At 39.8% G+C, this 22,397-nt stretch overlaps 2 protein-coding genes across 3 annotated transcripts in view; one reads left to right on the top strand and one right to left on the bottom strand.

Annotated features, from left to right (window-relative positions):
- PGGHG (protein-glucosylgalactosylhydroxylysine glucosidase) overlaps positions 1-1,288 on the top strand; it is a 12,220-nt gene extending 10,932 nt beyond the window's left edge. The window contains exons 12-13 of the mRNA XM_015820066.1: positions 133-347; positions 1,227-1,288. Of these exons, the coding sequence (XP_015675552.1) occupies positions 133-347; positions 1,227-1,288 (277 nt within the window). The remainder of the gene's footprint in view (positions 1-132; positions 348-1,226) is intronic.
- An 8,711-nt stretch (positions 1,289-9,999) lies between these two features.
- IFITM5 (interferon induced transmembrane protein 5) lies at positions 10,000-21,425 on the bottom strand. Of its 2 annotated transcripts, none has more exons than XM_029284877.1 (2): positions 21,143-21,425; positions 10,000-10,556 (listed from the first exon to the last, which is right to left on the bottom strand). In XM_029284877.1, the coding sequence occupies exons 1-2, from the start codon at positions 21,353-21,355 to the stop codon at positions 10,335-10,337; spliced, it is 435 nt and encodes a 144-aa protein (XP_029140710.1). In that variant the 5' UTR covers positions 21,356-21,425; the 3' UTR covers positions 10,000-10,334. The 2 variants fall into 2 exon arrangements, with proteins under 2 accessions (XP_029140710.1, XP_015675545.1); XM_015820059.1 differs by lacking the exon at positions 10,000-10,556 and adding an exon at positions 19,275-19,988.
- Between the last annotated feature and the right edge of the window lie 972 nt (positions 21,426-22,397).

Raw genomic sequence — 22,397 nt, forward strand, 5'->3', positions numbered from 1 at the left:
AAATCCCTTGTTCGGGAAACAATGGTAATCTCGAATGACAGCCTGGGTGACATATCTGTACCCCCTTTCAAGGCTTATGATAATGTCTGGCATTCGCTGTTCTAGCCACCAAGTTCTTTCTGCTCTTCCTAGGATCTCCAGAAGCTGCCTGAAGTTTGGCCCTGTTTATCCTGATGACATAAAGCAGCTGAACATTACTGGAATCTGCTACTTAGGAAGCAAGCTGAATTTCACCCTCACCAAAGAGAAAACCACCATCAAAATGACCCAGTCTTCCTCTAATTTACACTTATCTGCTCTGGAGGTGGTACTGGCTGGAACAGGAGAGCATCTGTCCTTAAAAGAAGGTGTTACATTGTTTGCTATAATACGAACAGCCCACACTGCCACTTATGATTTAAGAACTTTGTATCACTAGCACTACTGGACTAGCACTCAGCATGGCCTCCGGGCATTCATATTTGTTAAAGCTGGAACTGAACCAGTCTAGACCCATAGCCAGCCAAAAACTAAGATCAACCCCTATAGGTGAAAATCAAAATCTGTATAAGAGGATGTGTAGTGACTTGCTCAGGACAGCTGAAGAATCTGATAAATGAATGCCACACTAACCTGTGACACAATTTCTCTGATGATTTCCCCTCTTTTCATAAGACATAGCTCTGTCTTCTCTGGATTTTCCATGTGGGAATCCAGTCAAATTAAACCTAGCTAAACAATTATAACTGGCAGCCCTTGAGAACTTTAGGTTTTGACGGAATTCCTTGAGTTCCAGCTGCTGTTCCAGAGCTCCTAGAAAAAAAAATGCATAGCAAGAACCCTGCTTAGCTAAGGTCTACTATGCCACTAGATATTGAGACCCATAAATAATGTTAGGCAATACCCATTGCTTTGTGTGTGGGGAAAACATATATAGATGCTCTTCTGGGTGGAATCTCTCTGACCTAACAGATCATGTTGAGTGTAACAGTGTTCCCCAATTGCTAACAGGAAATTTTGAAATTCACGTTTCTAGAAGGGACTGTAGTTTGGACTACAACAAGGTTTAATTCTGACTTTAGGCCAGCAGTGTGGCTGACGGAAGCAGGAATTAATAACAGCTGGAAATGTGTAGGTTCTCCAGTTTTGTTCTACAAGTGTATATGAAGAAGTAGGATGAATGAAGGATGGAACTGGAATAGATTTCAATCACTATTTTACACACTCTGCCTTTCTTTTCGTTTCAGGGCAAAGTGTCTCCTTCTTTACAACTGCTGGTTGGATTCAGAAAGAATCTGTTCTGCCATGAAAACCAGCTGGGTGACATTGGGCCAGTCCCCCTCTCAGCCCAACCTACCTCACAGGACTGTTGTTGTGGGGGAAATAGAAGGAAGAAGGTTTATTAGAAATGTTTGCCGCTTTAAATTATTTTTAAAAATAATAAAGAAGGGATACAAATTAAAAAAAAACAAATAAACTTTATGACACACATAAAAATTATCAAGAGTTGATAATTTTCTTATTCTACATTATTACTGGCATATTGCAGAGACATTATTCATTTGTAAGTCTCAGCAATATTACTGGAGAAATCTTTTTTTTAATGCGTATGTAATGTTACAGTATGCAGCCTGAGATAATACAAATTCCATGGATACTTGATGAAAAGATTATGCCTTTGCCTTTTTGCTTTAATATTATATTGTTGTTGCTCCCCAACTGGAGGTTGAACACTTATATTTTCATTTGTACAGCATAATTCTTGCATACAGGTAGTCCTTGACTTACAACAGTTCATTTAGTGACCGTTAGAAGTTACAACGGCACTGAAAAATGTGACTTATGACCATTTTTCACACTTAACAATCGTTGCAGCATCCCCATGGTTACGTGATCAAAACTCAGATGCTTGGCAACTGACTCATATTTATGACGGTTGCAATGCCTTGTGGTCATGTGATCAGCTTCTGTGACCTTTTGACAAGCAAAAGGAAACCAGATTCACTTAACAATTGTGTTACTAGTTTAACAACTGCAGTGATTCACTTAACAACTGGCAAGAAAGGTCTTAAAATGGAGCAAAACTCAATTAATTTTCCCTTAGCAACAGAAATGTTGCGCTCAATTGTCATACGTCAAGGACTACCTGTATTTATTCTCTTTTTGCAACTTAGAATGATAAAATACAATAGTATTATGCCAGCCAAATTCCACAGTAGATGACTTCGTAAATAACTGGTGTTGTATAAGCAATTTCCATTTCTTTGGTAACCTGTTTGGGAAGGGCCTTCTTGTGGTTTTCCAATATTTCCGATTTGTTTTTCCATGTGATCCAGACATTTATGACACTCAGTTTCTGAAATGTGGATCTAGAGCTCATGAAATGCCTAAAATGTTTCCTCAATGACATGAAAGCTCTGCTTTTCAATATCAGTTCTGCTGTGATTAAGCTGGAGTCTAATCCTATCTTAATTCATGCCTATTGGGAGTCATAGCATGCACTTGAGGCCTTTTTCATTCTGATAATATCTTGGGGGAGGGGTGTAACCTCTATCTTGCATCCAAACTAAATAATCTCAAAGGAATGTGCAAATTGAATTCTCTAGAAAGTTTCATCAATAATGTCACTCACCCATTAAAATATAATCATAAGGGAGAATGCTCCCAAATAATTAAACCAGAATAGTCCATCCATAAGCTCTGAACTTCAGAGTCAGTCTCAAGAGAAACATGTATTGTAAACACAGTGTTAGATGTTCCTTCCTCCTGAAGTTGCTCCTCAATCCTATTTTTCCTGACTTCCTGTCTAATGGAGCAGTACTGAGGAGTTCTAACTCCTTGTGTTGGATTTTGTGACACTGGCCCTCTATTACCAGCTGTGGCCTTCTTTCTGTGTGGACTTGCACATCTGTGGTGGCTGCGTATGTTTGGAATGAAGCAGGAGGTTTTTTGGGCACAGAAGGTGATCTGTGGATTTCAGGATTGGGTTTCGGTCAGGAATCGCATGTAGCCCCTTCACTGGGAAGGAAAAAAACTTCCTTCTTTCCAAATAATGGGGCAGTGTCCGCAAGAGGAGCTCAGCAGAGAGAGAAGCCTTCTGTGAACAGCAACCAGGGGGCTATTTAAAGGCATTTGGGAGGCATCATTTCCATCTACTTTAAACCTTTGAAAGTCAACAAAGGAACCACATGATGGCACCCAAACCACAGCTGCAACCAAAGTTATCCAAGTTAAAAAAAACAAAAAAACATTTTGCATCTGGCTGCTCTGGCTTAGCCTGTGAAGACCTTGACATTTTGGATCGTTGGAGATATCCTGCAGCATTCCTGGTTTTTGAGTGTACTATAGTGTCTGTGTGGGAGGTGACCTATGGTTCAGTAATATTTTGGAATTAACAGTTGGGAGATGCCAACAAGCGCAGAGGGGCTGGGTGCCAGTTTGCAGGGTGGCAGCCAGGCCTGTGTCTTTCCATTCTCCAGTACTGCTAGGAGGAAGAAACGGCTGCAACTTCCATTTGTCTAACCTTGCCCATTTGGTGTGCAGCAAACTGGGGCTTCCGCTTGCTTCCTTGGGTGAAGAAAAAGTCAGCAGAAGTGCTTTCCTAATTTCTCCTTTAGACTTTAGACTTTTGCAATCCATCTTCCATGGAGCTGCCTTTAAAAATGGTTCAGAACCTGATGATGATCAAGAGATTTTCAAAACTTATTTAGCATCATGTTCCTCTGCTTTTGGCAACTCCACGGGTTGCCTGTCCATTTCAGTATTCACTTTTAAGCAGTGGACAGGACTTCTTGCTTGAGGTTGCCTGGATTACTAGAGTGGACATTTTAAAACAAACGTTAATTACATAGAATGTGCTCTTTACTGTGTGCATCACAAAGAAAAAAGGGTTTATATTGCTTTGTACAGCATACAAATTGGATTTATATGGTATGTTCTGAATTTTGTTTGCAGCTTAGAGTTCTTCTGGGTAGATGGGTGATTATATATATGACTGTAATCTTGGAATCACTCAAGTTGGGTAGGAATATTTTCTTTACATACATACATACATACATACATACATACATACATACATACATACATACATACATACATGTAAAGAAAATATTCCTACCCAGTTCAAGTGATTCCAAGATTACAGTCATACCTTAATGAAAAGCAAAGTAGTAGTTTTTATTGATGATGTGGTAGGAAAACAGTCCTCTTGATCCTAAAACCAACATAGCTGAAAAGAATATTGTTTTATTAAGTCTGTGATTGCTGGATGCTCCAAGTAGGAGAAGACAAAAGTTTACGAACAAATGAGCAATTTATTATGTTGGTTTAGTGTCATCTTGGAGCCAAGTGCTGGTAGCATACACAGAAGTCCTTGGTGCAGCTGATCTATACTCCCATTGGTTGCAGCTTGGGAATAACACTTGGAAGAGGCATATATTTGGTGGAAGTGGAGTTGGACCAGAATAATTATAGTTGCTGCCATTCTTAGATTTTTCCAGGATAGGTGCACTGAGGTCATTAACTGGAATAACTTTTTTCCAATTTGGTCCTTGTAAAAATGTCTTGTAGTAGAGTTCTCCTCCCTTGCTGATCATCTCTGCTCAATTTTGGTGGCTCTGTGTTTTCCTGATTGGCAATGGAGGAGACCCAGGTGGATGCGGGTGATGGTATTGGCAGCTTTGCCCCACTCTCTCTTGGCTTAGTCAGTGATGGGATTCAAATATGTGAACAACCGGTTCTCTGTGTGAATGCTGCTTCTGGAAGTCCATTCTGGGCCTGGGCAACAAAAAATTAACTACCGGTTCTGCCGAAGTGGTGCGAACTGGCTGAATCCCACCACTGGGCTTAGCGTAAAAAGAACTTTTGATGACTCACAAATCTAATTGGGAACTCCCCTGTCAGAAGCAACAAAACAAGCTGTGTGAATTTCATCTACAGTACAGGAGACTGTAGATAAGCACTGCCTTATTATTATGTTGGTTTACATCAGTATTTTTCAAACTTGGCAACTTTAAGATGTGTGAACTTCAACTCCCAGAATTTCCCAGGTGGCATGCTGACTGGGGCATTCTGGGAGTTAAAAGTCAACACATTTTAGAATTGCCAAGTTTGAAAAGCACCGGTTTACATGTATCACATTTCTGTTCCTTACATAGCTTATTAGACTTAGGAAAAGAACAACCTTGTCCTTTATCATATATGATTATTTCTAACTTGCATCCTGGGAATTTGTACAAGACTACAGTTTGGACAAAGAGACCTTTTTAAACTTTTATTTAGCTTATGTTCATTACTTCTTCTCTTACTAGTGCTTTATGTCACTTATTTGTGATGGATTCCAGCTTACTTTTGTATATACCTTAAATATAGTTTTGGTCACATCTGCTAATGTACATTGACTTTGGATGTAGCAGTTCTTACTCTTCAATCTGGAAGGAGGTTGTTTTGCAATGAAGAATAATTTGGACAAGATCAAACACTTTGAGCCCTTGAATGAGTCCCAGCATCCCAAATATATTACAAGTGGATCGGACTCAGATGACCCAAAACCGTATTTCTTGCTTACAACCACTACTTATAATGCATAATTAACCCATTTAATATATATAGATTCTGTGATGGCCATTCATTGTGCATTGTGGAATTTGCTCCCTGTCACCTTGGAATTAGACCTTTTCATTTTCCAATGATGACTTTAGATTGCCTTCCAGGTAAATTTTTTATATTAAATGAACATTTTTATATGAAAATCTCTTCCAGAAAATTCCCTTATGCTGCATTTAGTCTGTTGGGATTGTGATTATATTCTAAAATTCTGAACACTCAAAACATCTATGTAATGAAATGGAGCATATTGTTGATACTGCATTGGTAAAGCATTTTGGGGTAGTTTTTGTCCTCTATCTTTTGCTAAGGGCAAATCGTTTCCCATAGATGCAGATTATTCAAATTGATTCAAAGAGAGAGGTCCACTTTTCCGACATTCAAGGACATCCTTTTTCCTTCCCCGCCCCCATGTAGGACAAGTCACAATGGATGTTTCTTTACTTCTCTCATACGTGGTTGGCTACTCCAAAGGCAGCCCTAAAATCATATTTCTAAAATTAAAGCCCATCTTTTTTCTTTTTTTTTTACAAATGACATTCAAGTCCTGGGCAGGATGTCAGTTCTGTACTGCAGAGGAAGCTGCTAATCCTCCATGCTGCTCCCAGCCATTTCTTAAGCCAGCTTCAGAAAGTTCAGCCTACACTGCAGTTGGTTGGTGACAAAGGTAAACTGGTGTTCATTCCAGATTATGGGCACTTGTTATTTTGGCTTACTTATTTTGGCCCACATAATATCATGTGTTTCCCTAATTGGCATTCACACACCGGTCTTTCTTTTGCTAAGATTTGGTTTTATCCAAAGAAATCCCACAAATTCCAAACTAGACCTTATACATAAAAAGCCCAGAACCCCTGTGACCATCAAGCTAGCATGTGGTAACGTTTAACAAGGGAGTGAAATAAACCTTGAGTGCCCTGTAATTAGGCTGGCGGCAACTCAGGACTTGTCTTTAGTAGAGGAAATGCTCGTCTCTTAATCACCAAATGCCCACAACTGTTCTGAAGCCCTTTAGGGCAGGTTCAGGGAAAGGAGATTGTCTGTCTGCCTTTTTCTTCACCCAGCTATCAGGAGGATGATTTACTTTGAAGTAACATGTAAGGCTGAAGCATTATGAATGACTTTTTAAATTCATTTTGATTTGAGAAATCTCTTGTTCCCACCTAAGGTGATCTCCATGACTGACAGCAGGAACCTCCATGTAACTTATAGCAGTTCTGCCACTTATCTAAGTTTGATATATGTGAAGCAAAATCCAAAGTCAGTCCTTTCTAAACTCCATTGATTTTGTTTGGGGGAAAAAAATTAAGCTTGTTGAAATTGTTACTATTTCTTGAAGAGCTGTGTTCTTCTAAATAAATATGCATGGGAACAAATCAAAACTCTCACTCAAAGCAGGTTATTTCTTTCAGTGGGATTTCAGGATTGCTATCTTGTCATAATGGTTGACATTATAAAAGGCAATATGTTGAGCATGTGTCTAGAAATGGCTGTGAATTGCTCTTCTAGGAGGTCTCTAGTTATATACAATCATTTACCCTGCTGGCTTGCTCAGAAGGAAGCCCCTCTGCATTCACAAAGAAGCGTATCTAAGATTTCAGCCTTAATAAAATGCTGAAATCACACTTAGTGGCAACCTGAATAAATGGACGTTCCAAATCCTGTGTACACCAGAATGATTTTGACTACACAGATATCTGGGAATCAACCTAGAAGTTAAGAAAACAGAAAAGTATGACCACCCAGTTGTTCCACGTTGCTCAGTCAAGACACCAGCAAATGAAAAGGAGCTGTTAGCAAATGGCATATCCCATTGGTTGCAACACCGTAAGCTGCAACGTTTAGCTGATAATAATAAGATAATGATTGGCTTTTAACACACCTCACACGTTTCATGCCACCATCCAGCAAAACAGCTGGAAACACGATGCTTGGTAAAATGTTCCAGCAATAGTAAACGAGGTAGCCTTTAGCCACAAAGGCTTCAAAGAGCAGCAGCAGCTTCTCTGCTATTATCCTGAAATAGCCATGCTATGCAATAAATTTTCAACCCAGGCAGTTAAAGGGCTAACACATAGCCAGGGCAAACAAACTAGTGGGGGCCATGTGCATCCAAAATTAAAGAGGACTTTTTATGCTAGGGAGTGCTTTTAAAACAAATGGTCGAGGCAAAAGAGAGAAGAGAAACCAGTAAATTACAGAGCTTTGCACTACATTACAATCCTTGTTCCTCAGTGTAACCAAGAATCTAAAGATGGGTGAACCTCAGAGGAATGTTAAGCAGAGGCTGTGAATCAATAGACATTTTGTAAAACATCCCCCAAGAAGCCCAAAATGGCAAGGGAAAGCAGAAGAGCTTGGTAGATGAGTTTTGAGTTATTTTATTATACTTCTATATTGGTAGTAAATGCATGCACTGTGCCTCTGTAATAATATAATTGGACTATATTTTCCCCCTTTGCTAAGTGAAAGGAAGCTAAGACATTCCAGTTAGTATAATGAAAGCTTGGTTAAGAAATGTCTGAGGGTATAGCAGCAGTCTCCAGTTGGTGAATCACTACAAATTTTGAATTGCTTCAGATGTGGAATAGGCACATCGTTTATGGATTTTATTAAGCAGAGATTAGTATGATATATCTTGATCCAGTTTCAACTTTGCACCACATCACATTGGTTTAGTAAAGGAAAGTGTAATACAAATGATTCTGTTTGACTTGCCTAAAATTTCCTTTATGTTGAGGAAATTTTTCAGCCAAAGCTACAGGCCCATTTAGTCATGACTATTTAGAGAAAATAGATTTTGAGTCCAAATTACTTTTGCAATAGATTCTATTATCTCTCCTATTGCCGGTTTTGGAAGTCTCTGAGATTGCAATCACAAACACACANCTCAAGGGCATATCCAGGGAGAGAATAAAGGGTCAAAGAGGCAAGATGGCTGCCACTAATACATAAAGCCATGGTCTTTTTTATGTACATTATGGGTCAGCTTCACTTTTTTTGAACAGCACTGCCAGCAGATACCCCAGCTCTTCTGCCTCACATACTATACTATTCTGTACAATTTTATACCATCAAGGGCATATTATGGATTCAAGGCTACAGGTTTGAAGCAGAGCTGGCATGCCCCTGGACTTTTAGACAGAGGTGATCCAAGTTCTCCCTTTTTCTCTCTCACTTTTATTTAGGTTGAATAAATAATAGGTTGAAACATGACCCAGATCAAAATAATTACTTATATTAACATTGAAATGTACAGAGAACTACTGTGTTGTTTTAGTTCTGTACTTAAATAGTTAACTACGGGTAGTCCTTGACTTATGACCATAACTGAGCCCAAAATTTCTGTTGCTACGCAAGACAGTTAAGTAAGTTTTACCCCATTTTATGACCTTTCTTGCCATAATTGTTAAGTCAATAACTGCAGTTGTTAAATAACACAACTGTAAAGTAAATCTGGCTTCCCCATTGACTTTGCTTGTCAGAAAGTCGCAAAAGGTGATCACACAACCCCAGACACCGCAACCATTATAAATATGAACCAGTTGCCAAGCATCCAAATTTTGATCACATGACCATGTGGATGCTGCAATGGTCATAAGTGTGAAAAATGGTCATAAGTCACTTTTTTCAGTGCCGTTGTAACTTCAAATGGTCACTAAACAAATGATTGTGAGTCAAGGACTATTTGTATAAAAAGAAATTGACATCAACAAGAGGTAAGGAACCAAACAGGCCTCTAAGCAAGAGTTGAGGGTTTGCTAACTAACATCTAAGAGACACTCCCCCCCATACAAACCACTAGAACTATTACATGGGGCTTGATGTTATAGTCTGTATTATCTAAAGAAGCCCAGGTGATAAATATTCTGGCAATCAACTGGAGTAATGCCTTCTAGATATTTCTAAATTGCCTCAGACTCACTTAGCAAATATTATAATAAATTGGGGAAAACCTTTGTAAGAGCCCTTCCACCTATTCTGTCTATGCATGCCAAAACATTTTATTACATAGTTTTCTGACTTATAGATTAACTGTGCAATCTTTTAAAAAGCTATTGAGAAGAAAATGCCACCAAGTTCAATGGGTATCTATTGTTGGTTGAGAAGTTTTATTATTGAGCTTAAATTACACCTTTGCTAAAAACAAAAACAAAAAAACCCCGTTCCCATTGGTTTTCTGCATATGCCAGAGTTATCAAACTCAATTAACTATTCAAGATAGCTTGCCCTGGGATCCCACCACCATAAATGATATATAAATGGTGCAAAAGGAAAAAAAAGGATAAACTTTTTAAAAAAATCTGTTTTAGCTAATACATATTGATAGTAATCTTATAGATAGAAACATATTAGCAAGTAATTTGAAAGAAACAAGGCAATCTTTGTAAATACAAGTCAGTTTCCAGACGCATTATAATAGTTACACTTATTGGGCTAGCTTTTCTACCTGCTTTCTTTGAATTCTGCATGTCTGCTTACCCAAAATGTGTGCAGATCCAGCAGAATATGCAGAAAACTAGGGAGGAAAGAACTTCAAAAAAGACAAGTGTGAGACAGGTCAGAGACAGAACAATTCAGCCACGAGCCTATGAAGGGCCCCAAGGATGAACACGGGCAGGACTTTCTGAGAAAGGAGTCCTAGGCTTGATTAATGCTTTACTGTAGTGAACCAGATGACCCAGATCAGAAGCAGATAGAGGTTTTGTATTGTGCAGTGCTTGAGTTACACCCCATTTTTTTGTTCCCCTTCACTTTTTGTCCTCAACATCCTCTGGGAACAGTCTGTAAGCCAAATAGTCCATGGACTCCTGAGCCAGCTTGGAAAGGTGGAGGACACCCGTAATCACCAAAGCAATGAGCACCAATGGCAGCACCACACTCCACATTGTGGCAAGGATGTTGTAGCATTTGGCTTTGGAACTATAGCGATGAGCAGCTTCCAGATCCCCAGCCACCTTCTGATCCCGAGCCTTCAAGGGGAAAAAGAAATGTAATACTTGAGAACGTATTTTTGAATACATTTGAATAGTTTATATAAACCACTTTGCTGCTGTGTTAAATGTTTGTGCTCTTCCCCTATCTCCTGAAGTGCAAATGGCACAGTTTAGGGAAGAATAGTGCAAAAAAACAAACCCAAACCATATGCTAACAATTCTGCTTAGTGACATCTTGCTACATTTCATATATCTCAATTCAATGCAGCCTAACTTGTGGAAGCTAATCTAATGCAGAAATCCCAAAGAGGCAGCAGGAAAAATCAGTTCATGTCCTTAATCTTGGTAGACCAGCAGTTAAACATTCTTTAATTTTAACCAGAATAGGAACATGGCATGTCTTCCTTCCAGAGAAAACCACATGAAATAGCAATTGTTCTCTAGAATTTGCCCACACACTCTAAACAGTTCCTACGATTTTTTTCCATCTGTGCCTTGACTGATTCCAATTGCTTGTATATCACTACCACTGCTATCATCCTATGTTGTTTTTAATCTCACATTTTCACAAAGCACAGACTGCAGCCTCTTGAACATAATCAACAAATGCACCATTCATTCATCATCAGATGGCAAAGATACTAATGCAAAGGTTGTCTCACAAATTCTCTGCAGATCCTTGCTCATGCTGTCATGTAATCCTTTTCAGTAAGTGAGCCTAAGCCAGTTTCATTGCAAAGAAACCTCCCAAATTAACTAACATAAACTAGGATTGATCTCATTGTAGTCTAATTCTTTCACACATCATCCACTCCTCCTAATTTTTCTCTAATGCCTTTAGTAGTCTGTCACAGAAATATGTAGTTCCTCCCATCTTTCAGATCAACCTACAGCCAACACTAGTGCCCTTTTGGAATGTCTGCCTACCATTCACACCCCACTCACTTAATGGCTTGACTATTGCAACACATTCTACATGGTGCTGCCCTTAAACTCTTAGAAGCTTCAACTGGTCTAGAATGCAGTGCTGCAGGCAGTGATGGGCATGCCTCAATATACTCACATGGGTTTGTGAGCTGAATTGGGTGTCAGTTTGCTTCAAAGTGTGATTCAAGGTGCTGGTTATCACATATAAAGCCTTATATGTCATTGGGCCATTGTTGCTTGAAGGACCACCTTTCTTCTGTGTTTCTGCCTGGCTGGTATAAACTAAGAGAGATGGTAGATTCCAGACTCCTACAATTAAACAGGGCCAGGGCTTTCTTCTACTATGATCAAGAAAGCATGACTTCTCTTCCACAGTGTCTAACTTCTGGAATGAAATTCCCCTGGATATTTTGTGTGGGTCCCACCCTGATGGTGTTCTGGAAGGCCTTGAGGACCTGGCCACTCTCCCAGACCCTTGATTAAGGTGGATGGAGCCTCTTGTTGCATGTATTTCTGTAAACGTTTTGTATTAAGTGACCAGATCTCATCTTGTTTATTTTGTACTATATTTTTTTCTTTTCCTTTTTCTTTTTTACTATATTGTGAAGTGCCCAGTTTGGTGGTGCCCAAGCCAAAGTACCAAAAGTATCATCCCTACATTAGCTGAGTAAAGGGACTCATCTGAAGAAAGTTGCACTAGCACATATTTTAGCCCATTTTCTTTATATTTGGCAGTCTTGAATAATGCATCTGTACACACATGCACACACGTGCGTACTGTGTGCTTCTTGCAGTCTAACTCTTTCCTGGTTTTTTTTATCTACCCGAAAATTCATGTTCCATTTTAAACAATTACTCATAACAGGGCTGAACAAGTTCATAAAATTCTCTTGACTTCTCAGAAGACCTATTGTACTATTTCCTTTCTTGCTCATAGATAAGAAAGCGATCAAATGTCCTTCAGAAACGACTTATGACATAAATGCAACAATTCCCTGGGGAAAGTTACATATTTAGAATATAAATCTGGGATGTCAATCAAATTGCTGGATTGGGAAACTATGGAAAGGATCACTATGTTAACATACAGTTTCATAAAAGTGTACAAGGTTGACAGAGCTTGTAATTGAGGCACTGGAACTTCTAAATTAGACTTAACTCCTTTCTTGTTAGATATAAAGAAACACCTATTTTAGTGTCCCTAAACTTATTAAATCTACAAATTTAATGAGGAACTAAATGCATAATGGAGCTTTATGAACTTCAAAAGTTTCACAGAAGCTACAAAGGTTCCATAGCACAATATCACAGCTAACATTTGGGAAATGTTCTCTTCCAAAAGTTCCCCAGGGACCACCCCAGGTAAAAAGTCAAACCCCAATGCAGCTCTTGATATATAAGAATAATATCGAAAAGATCTCCTACCTTGACAGAATACGCAAGAGCTACGAAGCCCAGGCAGCAGAGATTCATATAGAGGGTGTTGAAGACTGACCAAATCATATAGTCCTGGGGGACCACAGGAGGCCTGACGGTGATGACAGTGGGAGAAGGTTCCTTCTCGTGGGATGTCATGGGCAAGCAGGTTTTGCAAATGTACAGAGAAAGAAAGAGGAAACGCAGTTTCCCAGGAAGATTAGCCTGTGAGGGAGCCAGACCAGGGAAGCCCTTTATATAGTTCCTGGCTAAGGCACATTTTCATCTCCGTCTATTTATATAGCAAAGAAATTACAGCTCTAGTTTGTCTGTGGTTATCAGAAATGCCTTGCTAGGACTAAAAGAAATATTTGGTTTTGATGCCTGCCCTCTCTCCCTTGGGCAAGGAATGCTTTTTTTATATCACTGTGGTTGTTTCTGCACTATTCCCCACAATGGAGAGTAATTCAGGCACGTGGCTCAAAGGCAAAAGATGGAAAGGTGCACAGTGCCACCTACCCATTTCAGGGTGTTCCTGTGAATGACAGATCAGCATATAGCAAAGAGAACTTGGTGTCATTTGCATTGCCTTTTCTCGTTCTTCCAACCATCGTGTCTTCCCTTGCCCCCATTGCTTATTTCCTGGGATTTAGAGGCCACAAACACTCTGCAGAAGTGGCCCCAGACTTTTGTGAACCTATAATGTTTACCTAAGGTTGATAGCTGTTCAGTGGTTGGATTCAGCCAGTTCGCACCACTTTGGCAGAACCGGTACCTAATTTTTTGTTGCCCAGATCCAGAATGGACTTCTGGAAGCGGCATCCACACAGAGAACTGGTTGTTCACATATTTGAATCCCACCACTGCAGCTGTTGCAGTAAGACCAAAATTGCACACCTTTACATACACAAAAGTGATTTCATTTGATTTATTCCCAAGGTTGCTCACATAAGCCTAAAAGCAGGCCCACATCCTATCCCAGAGCCTACAGAAAGAGACAGGCCTTATGGTGTCTCCCTAAATGTTAGCAACCTAGAACCATACCTCAGAGAACAGGGAGGAAGACTAGTCCATAGGGTAGGTGCAACAACAAGAAAGGCTCATATAAGATGGCATTGCTTAACTGATGAGATCCAGAGCATGTTAACCCTGTCCAGCTTATAGGATGGCTGAAATAAGTTCCAAAGAGCTTGCAAACAATCAATTTTCCCACTGGAGGAAACTCTTGCCTCATTCGCCTTCCTTGCTTTTGAATTTCAGCATCTGAGTAGGAAAAGCTGACTTGCCAGCTTGCATTTCCCACTGAGTAATCCAGGAGAGAAGCAAGCTAAAAGAAATCTGATTATTTTTCCTTTCTTTGTAGTGGTGGACAAAGTGGCATGCAAAATACCAGGCTATTTAAGAGTTATTTTCATTTTATTTCCCTTGTGTGTTGAATGGGAAGTGAGGATTTTGGTTAGTGAAGTTGAAACAGTGACATAATGTCAACACTCTGACAATGGCTTATGGTTTCTGTAGTCTAAATGTATGCATTTTGTTAAAGGTTTTTAGCCCTATTTATGGTTGGAATCACAGGGCAAATCTCCATGTGACCTTCACAGTTCTCAATGGGATTTTTAATATAGGAAGAGTGATTTCTTGATAACTGGACAATTTCACTCTTCCAAATGACACTTATTTATGTTAAACATGATCAGACAAATGCATATAATGAGTATTGGGAATGTGAATGGAATTAGCAGCTTAATTTTTCCTTTTGGGGAGGACAAGTCTTGTTGCTCTAAGACTAGCAGTGAGTCAGGTAATAAAGGAACTGTTCTGGCAAGCTGCCTCTACTCACCGAGAGGAAGAACCTCCATTTGTTCATTCCGTTCTTTGTATTTTGAAGATTGCAGGTCCGCTATAAATTGCCTTGGAGGGACTGGATAACATGTCCTGTGGAAGTGCCCTGTATCTGTTGAACGTAGATTGTATAATGTAGGCAGGATGGAGGGCCAAACCAGACACAAGGCAGAAAATGAGTAATCAAGTTTGTTATGTTTTTTTTTAAAAATGGTCCCAAGGCTATGCAATTCCCAGAGCCCAACTTCTGTTCCAGGAGCTATGCCCTAGGGTTCATCTCTGGACTTTCCCATGAAAACGGGACCAAGGTAAGATGCCATCTAGCTTTTAACTTCCATACAAATAAGAATAGTTGAGTGCAGAAATGTGGTCTTCCTCCCTGATGAGGAACATTGGCCTGTCCTTCCTTCTGACTAGTCCCCAGCTCTCTTAGCTATAGCTTGTTTAAGAGAGAATATATACTTCAAGCTAGCCTTAAATTGGAATCATAGGGGAATCTTAAAAGCGAGTCTTTTTAAATTCAGAAAAAGAAGCTAGTAGTGTTCATGGAAGAGGCCAAAAAAGACAAGATGGTGGACATGTCTTCATGATGCAAGCCACCACCCCCCTTTTTTTTTTTTGTTTTAGTATGCGCTGTATTGGGCAATACAGCAATGGTTCACAGTGGACCTTATTAGGAAGATACTTTTGTGACATGTCTTAAAGAAGATATTTTAATGAAACCTTTGCTCTGTAGATCTTGCATACCTGATGCTGGTTATAATAAATCACCCTTGAAAAATGAACAAGTTGCCCTGAAAAAAGGGATTTAAAGCAAAAGAAATGTGAGTTGAGAAATCACATAAAATTGGAAATGAGAGCCATCATCAGTAATGGAAAATATTAAACTATTGCAATTATTTGATTTGGGGATAAGATTAAATTGTGGGAAAGACCTCAAAGCTTTAATCCCAACACGATTCCTATATTTTCCATTGCCTTTCTCTCCGATCTCACTTTTTCTGTTTTTCCCATTCCTGTCTCTCTCCCCCTTCTTCGCCTCATCTCCCAATTGAAGCTAATACTTCAAAAGAATTCAATTCACAAAATGCTTTCCCTAATAAAAAATATATAATCCAGGAGATCTGATCTTACTTTCCTTTAGGCATAGGTTTCTTGAAAGATTTCTAATGGCCACGTGGTGGGGCCACAGTTGAAAGAAGAGAGGTTGTTTGAATGTGCTCATGATGTTAGGAAGCAAGATAGAATGACAATCTATATGGATTATTCTGCAGAGCGTATACCCCAGGAGTAGGCGACCTTGGCTCTTTTATGACTCGTGAAGTCCACGAATCATAAAAGAGCCAAGGTTGCCTATTCTAGTATACCCTATCCTTAAAACATTACACTAACATTTTCTTTTTGGAGCAATGGTAGTGGGATTCTTTAATGTCCCTCCCTCCAGTCTAATTTCTCTGATTTAAATCATGCCAAATGTCTATAGGTAGTCCTTGACTTACAACAGTTCATTTAGTGACCAAAGTTACAACGGCACTGAAAAAAGTGACTTAGGACCGTTTTTCACTGTTACAACCTTTGCAAAATCCCCATGATCATGTAACCAGAATCCAAATGGTTGGCAACTGGTTCATGCTTAAGACCGTTGCTGTGTCACAAGATCATGTGATCCCTTTTTGTGACCTTCTGACAAGCAAAGTCAATGGGGAAGCCAGAATCACTTAATAACCTGTTGTGCAGGCTCTGAGGTGTTGCTTGATAAAAAAAAAAGTACAGGAAACGAGAAGTTGCCTTAAAGCTTTATGTTTGTATTCCGCTGAACAAAGACGGGCCCCTCTAAAAAAAGAGAGAAAGCCCCGAATGACAGAAACCCACTATTTTTATACCTTTTGATTACATAAGCAATCCACCCAGCAAAGCTGACACACATAAGATAAAGACTTCGCCCAGTTAAGGCTGGCACAGTATAGATAAGAAGGGAGAAAGCAGAAGTAGCTAAAAGTGTTCCCTTTGGGGTGTTTCCCTAAGACTCCGTATGTTCACGGGTGGGTTAGGACATTGGGTGTTCTCTTGCTGTCCTTTCATGACCCTACATCCATGACTCTGCAAATGCCCAAAGACAGTGGGACCATCTGCACATATTCACAATTCATACTTCCTATGCTGTCCCCTAATTCCCGGTCAACAGGGGGGTATTTTTTTTTAATTCTTTTTATATTGGTTTTTTTTATGGTTTGTAAGCCACCGAGAGTCAGAGAGTGAGTGTGTGGCCATATAGATCTTCTAAATAAATAAATAATTCTCTCCCCACAAAAGACAATGGCCTCAAAAAGAAATAGATTCGGTTTTCACAGTGCATGGCCTACTATATATTCCAGGAAATTAGTTCAAGAAGGAAGCAATCTGATCATGAACAGTAATTCCTTGAGAAGGCTCATACCAGAATGTATTAATATTGTATGGGCACTTACTATACAGTATTTCCTTTGGCCCAGCTGTTACTGAAGATGCCCACTTGAGGGCAGACATATATCAGCAAATGAAAGGAACAGAAGTTCAGCTCCTTTCACTCTGCTGTGGCTTCCTGAAGAATTAACATCTTGAGAACATTACTCCCATTTAATGCCCGATTTCCCTTACATGCCTATGAGGAAAAAAGGCTATAAAGCCCTTTCCATGCTTCCATGTAACAGCCAAACTCACCTTGAGGAATAAGTTAAAAGGATTGCGATCCAAACTATTTTTTTTCTTCATTAAATTGAAGTATGGGACAATTTTCATCCAACCTCCAACTTTTCCTTCTTGGGGTGGACTTGAGTCAGATTTCAGGCTAGGATTTGGTATCGAGACTATATTGATTGCACTTGTGAATGATCTTTGTTATGCCAACTGCACTAGCTCTCAGTAGGACTCTGCATGCAATTCAAGAAGCTTGTTGTCACCTTTAATGCCTGACTTGGTATGGAATCAGTACTTGCAGGAATTGCTGTGCCTCTTCCTAATAGTTTCTGCCCATCTCACCAAATCAAGCAGAGTGGGCATCCTCTGGATCTCATAGGTCAGTGATGGTGAACCTTTTAGAGACTGAGGGCCCAAACTGCAACCCAAAACCCATTTATGCATCGTCAAGTGCCGGGTGGGCGTGGCCCATTGGGTGGGTGTGGCTGCGGTGGTAACGGCAGACTGGGTGGGACTAAAAAGTTCGATCAATTCCAATTTTGCGAGATCTTTTTTTTTCCTCGCAAGAAGTTGAAATTGAATGATTGATTGAACCTTTTTTTTTCTGCACATGGTGGCGGAGGCCTAAAGCAAAATGATTTTATAAAATGCAGCTGAAGACTTAGTACTGGGGTGACGACGCGCGTGCCCACAGAGAAGGCTCTGCGTGCCACCTGTGGCACGCATGCCATAGGTTCGCCACCACGGTCATAGGTAATGCAGGGTCATTTGTTGGCCCTAGGAAAAGTGCTTTCTCTACTGCGGTACCTGTCTTGTGGAATAGTATCCCCATTGAAATATAGACAGCCCTATCCTATTGACCTTCCAGATTACCCCAGGCACTGGTGACAGAATTTTAAGGGGTGGGGGAGGCAGGATTATCTGAGAGATTGATACTGAGTTTTTGACAGGGGCATTTAGATTCCTTTTTAATGGTTTGTAAATGTGGATTTTTTTTAAAAAACACCCTTGTTCACTTCCAATGGCTCTTTTGGTAGATGGGCAGCTATATGAACTTGTTAAATAAATACAACAGGTGCCATTCTAAATGCCATTTGGTTTAATCCATTTATTTATTTGGCCACCTATCTTACCACAGGGTAATTCTGGGCGTCTTACAATCTTAAAAAGATAAAAACTATACAAAACCTAAGAGACATAAATAATGTAAAGATCCAAATACTGAGCCCCAATTAAAAGATGGGGAGGGAAGGAATAGAATGGGGGGGGAGGTGGGATCTGTTGTTAATCTATCAACCACCCATGTGAAACCCCTTCACTGGAGCCCCACACCTAGCTGCTTATGGAAGGTCAGAAGGATTGGAGCCAACTTCACTGGAATTGGGGGGGGGGGACACAAGATGTTCCAAAGGGCAGGCACAATGGCAGAGAAAGCCCTTCTCCTGGAACCTGCCAGCCGGAATACTCTGGCCGATGGGACCCATAGCATGATTCCTCTGCCAACACTGGTGCAGTGGGCCAATGCCAGTGGGATGAGATGGTCTCTCAAGTAGCCTGAACCCATCCATGCCAGTTTTACATTTGGTTCTCATCCCACTTCAAACCAAGGAAATCAGTTATGAACACTTGAAGTTTCTACATGAAAGCTGTTCACAATTCATAGATACATGCCATAAAGAATGTATAAAAGGAGATACAGCAATTATGTCCATTGTGACTGGTCTCGTATCAAAGGAGACAGAGGCTCAGCTAATAATATTGTATAGAATATAAAATGGAGTACATTATAAACTCACAAAAGACTCTATTTTGCTACCACTCCTATTAAAGAAAAAATTAAAACCTGATCAAGAGGCAAAGCTATCTGATTTAAATCAAAGAAAACTGTCAAAATAATTTGTGTTTTGTCATTTATTTATAGTTATTTGAATTTCAAAACAACTGATATTCAACTAGTGTCCCATGATTCCTCCATTTATCTAAGTATAAAATGTAAAGGATTATAAATTCAAAATTAACATTTTTAGTGCACCAAAATTTACACAATTACGTGGGAATTTAATGTTTTAACCATAGAAATCAGTCTTCAATTACTGGAATGTGATTTTCCTTAGAAAAATTGCTTTAAATATCACTGCTGTACTGAATTGAATTTTGTTTGCTTGGTCTTAAGTCTCTCATGAACTCTGCCAAGTTGTCATGGAAGACTGGAGTTGTGCAGAATTCAATTGAAAAACTGTGTTCTACAGACAATATAAATCTCTCCCCATCAGTATGGTAAGTTGTATTAAACTTCACAGAATTCCTCCTTTTGACAAGGGAAAATATACATGAGACAGAGAAGTGATGCAGTCAATATGCAATAAAACATGTTTGGTGATGATATCCTGAATTACTTGTTCTTCATTGACCTGGTGGTAAAAATTGGGGTTCCTTCCTCATTTCTCTGAATAATTTAAGAACATTTTCTGCACTTAAAATTATTGCAAGGAAACAAGTAACAGTGATTCCAATGCCTATAACGCAGGCAGCAATGTTCAGGCATCTGGCTGTCTTTCCATAGGTAGCTGCGGTTTCAGGATCTCCAATAACTTTACGATCCCTTGCCTGAAAAGGATAAAATGAAAAAAAATTAAACCTTAAGGGATATTTATACCAGTTATAAACCTCAAATTATCTACATAGGACTGCTGTGAAAATTAACGCTATGTTCAGTCAAATACAAAGTTCCTATCCCTCATATCTTTGTTCATATTTTAGCCTTGGGGGGTTGGGGGGGTTAGACTTGGAAACAGTATTTGTCCATTTTATTTTTGCTTTTTTTTATTCCATTTCCATGAAAAGACTATGAGAGCTATATTTTGTTTGGTGTTAATATATTTATAACTCTGAATTGTATGGATGCAAAGTGTTGAGAGTGTAGTGTATTAACACCATCAGTAAACAACCCACTCTTTTGAAGCCAGATGGGATCAGGTTTTTCTCAGAGAATTTGAGAAGACCAGAAACATTTTGGAACACTTCTCTTCCAAAAGCACAATTCCTTTCCTTTAAAAACGATCTCATTTCAAAACCAAAATCTAGTGGGACAATCCCCATCTAAACTTCATTAGCAAACAAAGTCAAAGCTGGTTACTTCATACATTCTTGCCTGTCACACACATAAAGTTAGAGCTGGAAAAGAGAGAGTACTAAAGCAAAAAATCTCACAAATAAATGATGGCAAATTTGAACCCCCGTATACTTTTCTTCTTATACATCAACAAAAAATACTATAAAAATACTGTAAAACTATAAAAATACTATACTATACTATACTATAAAAAAATACCAGCCCCTAGATCCCTAAATTGTGCCAGCGTTCAGGAGAATTACGATTTCTTCAATGAGCGGGGAGGATGGCCATCTCCAGCCTTAAGCAATCTTTTCCACTGCGTAAATCACAATTCTTATGCAATTCTGTAGAGAAAAATCCAGCCAGCGGCGCATGGAAGAACGAAATGGAGTCCGGAATTTCCACTTAATTGGGACATTAAAAAAAAAAAAATATCCGCGGACTGCAACGAGGGATGGAGCCAGAAAAGTTTAAGTGAATCCTGAAATACTGAACGAAGCAAGAAAGAGAGGCAAACGTTCCCGAAAGAAATGTGATGCCGGGGGGAAAAACTTCGATGAAATCGAAACTGCAGAATTTCTACGGGAAAGAAGCACCGGCGTCTAACTAGCTTCTCGGTCCCTTCCGGGCGGGCTCGCTCGCTCACCTTGATGGAGAAGACGAGGGCGCTGAAACTGAGACAGCAGAAGCAGTAACCGCTTAAGAATAAAAGGTTGAACAAAGACCAGAGGAGATAGTCGCGGGGCTGCTCCCCGGCGAGTCTCCTCGAGGCAGGATTGAAGCCAACAGAGCTCTCCTCGTTGCCGGCGCTGTCGTAGGAGACAGGCTGGAGGTCGAGGCAAATGGCGCCGGACGACATAGCTGCCGAAAACAACAAACTCTGCGGAGAGCCCCAGAACCAGAGCTGCCGCCAAACTCAAGAAAAGAAGAGTGGGGGGAACCGGGCGGGGCTAGTTGAGGGGCGTGGTCTGCAGGAGAAATGAAACCTGGCTAGAAATCAGAAAAATGAAACCGAGCGACTGAAGCCCTGAGTGGTTTCCGACAAAGGAGAATAACGTTGTCTTTAGGCCAATAGCTTGGGAGCTGCGTGACAGCGCAGGCCCCACACGTGTTTAAGAGCTGATATTCCCATCCCGCGGCAGCCCAAAACGGTCTTAGTGGTGCTTGCCTAATATGGAGTTCGAGGCTTCGTCAAGCCAGGCACTCCGGTGGGCAGGGGTGTGGACAAACATTGATATCCTTGTTCCGTCATGACCAGATTGAGAGAAGATGCGAGTGCTTTCAGTTCATAACAGTCGTGGAGAATCTTTGGGGCTCACGTCAGACGTCCGGAAAATGCCTAACATGACTGCTGGCTTGTCAGTCCCCCCACCCCTCCAAAAGCGAAACAATTATTTACATTTTTTAAAAAAAAAAAAAAATACAGTCAACCGTGTGTGGTGTTATATATTACATAAGGAAATTTGACATAATTTTAAAGATGGGACTGAATAAAACAAGCTCAGGCATGTGTAAAATAAGAATAATGGAAAAAACATTATTAAAACAGTTTCATTATTAAAACAGTTTCATGCAGCCTATTAATCAGACAGCAGGGAAACTGCAATTATGCAAAAGTATAAAGTGAAAAAAATCAGTGACTTACAATAGAGAAAACTATACGCATACTGATAATTGGATTTAAAATATTGTGCCAAAATTTACCCTACTTTTAACAGTAATTTTGCATTGAACTAAACAAAAAATAGAGAACACAAGACTTTCGTTGCTGAGTTTTAATAAGTATGAAATTGTACTTTAGCAATTCAAACTGATGGTCAAATTGGCCCTAGTTTCTCTCTCAGTACTCTCTAATAAGCAACTGAGTAAGAAGATCATTTATACAATTTATCAGAATACTT

The sequence above is a fragment of the Protobothrops mucrosquamatus genome, unplaced genomic scaffold, assembly GCF_001527695.2.
Source record: "Protobothrops mucrosquamatus isolate PMUCROS unplaced genomic scaffold, P.Mucros_1.0 scaffold1049, whole genome shotgun sequence".
Classification (NCBI taxonomy): domain Eukaryota; kingdom Metazoa; phylum Chordata; class Lepidosauria; order Squamata; family Viperidae; genus Protobothrops; species Protobothrops mucrosquamatus.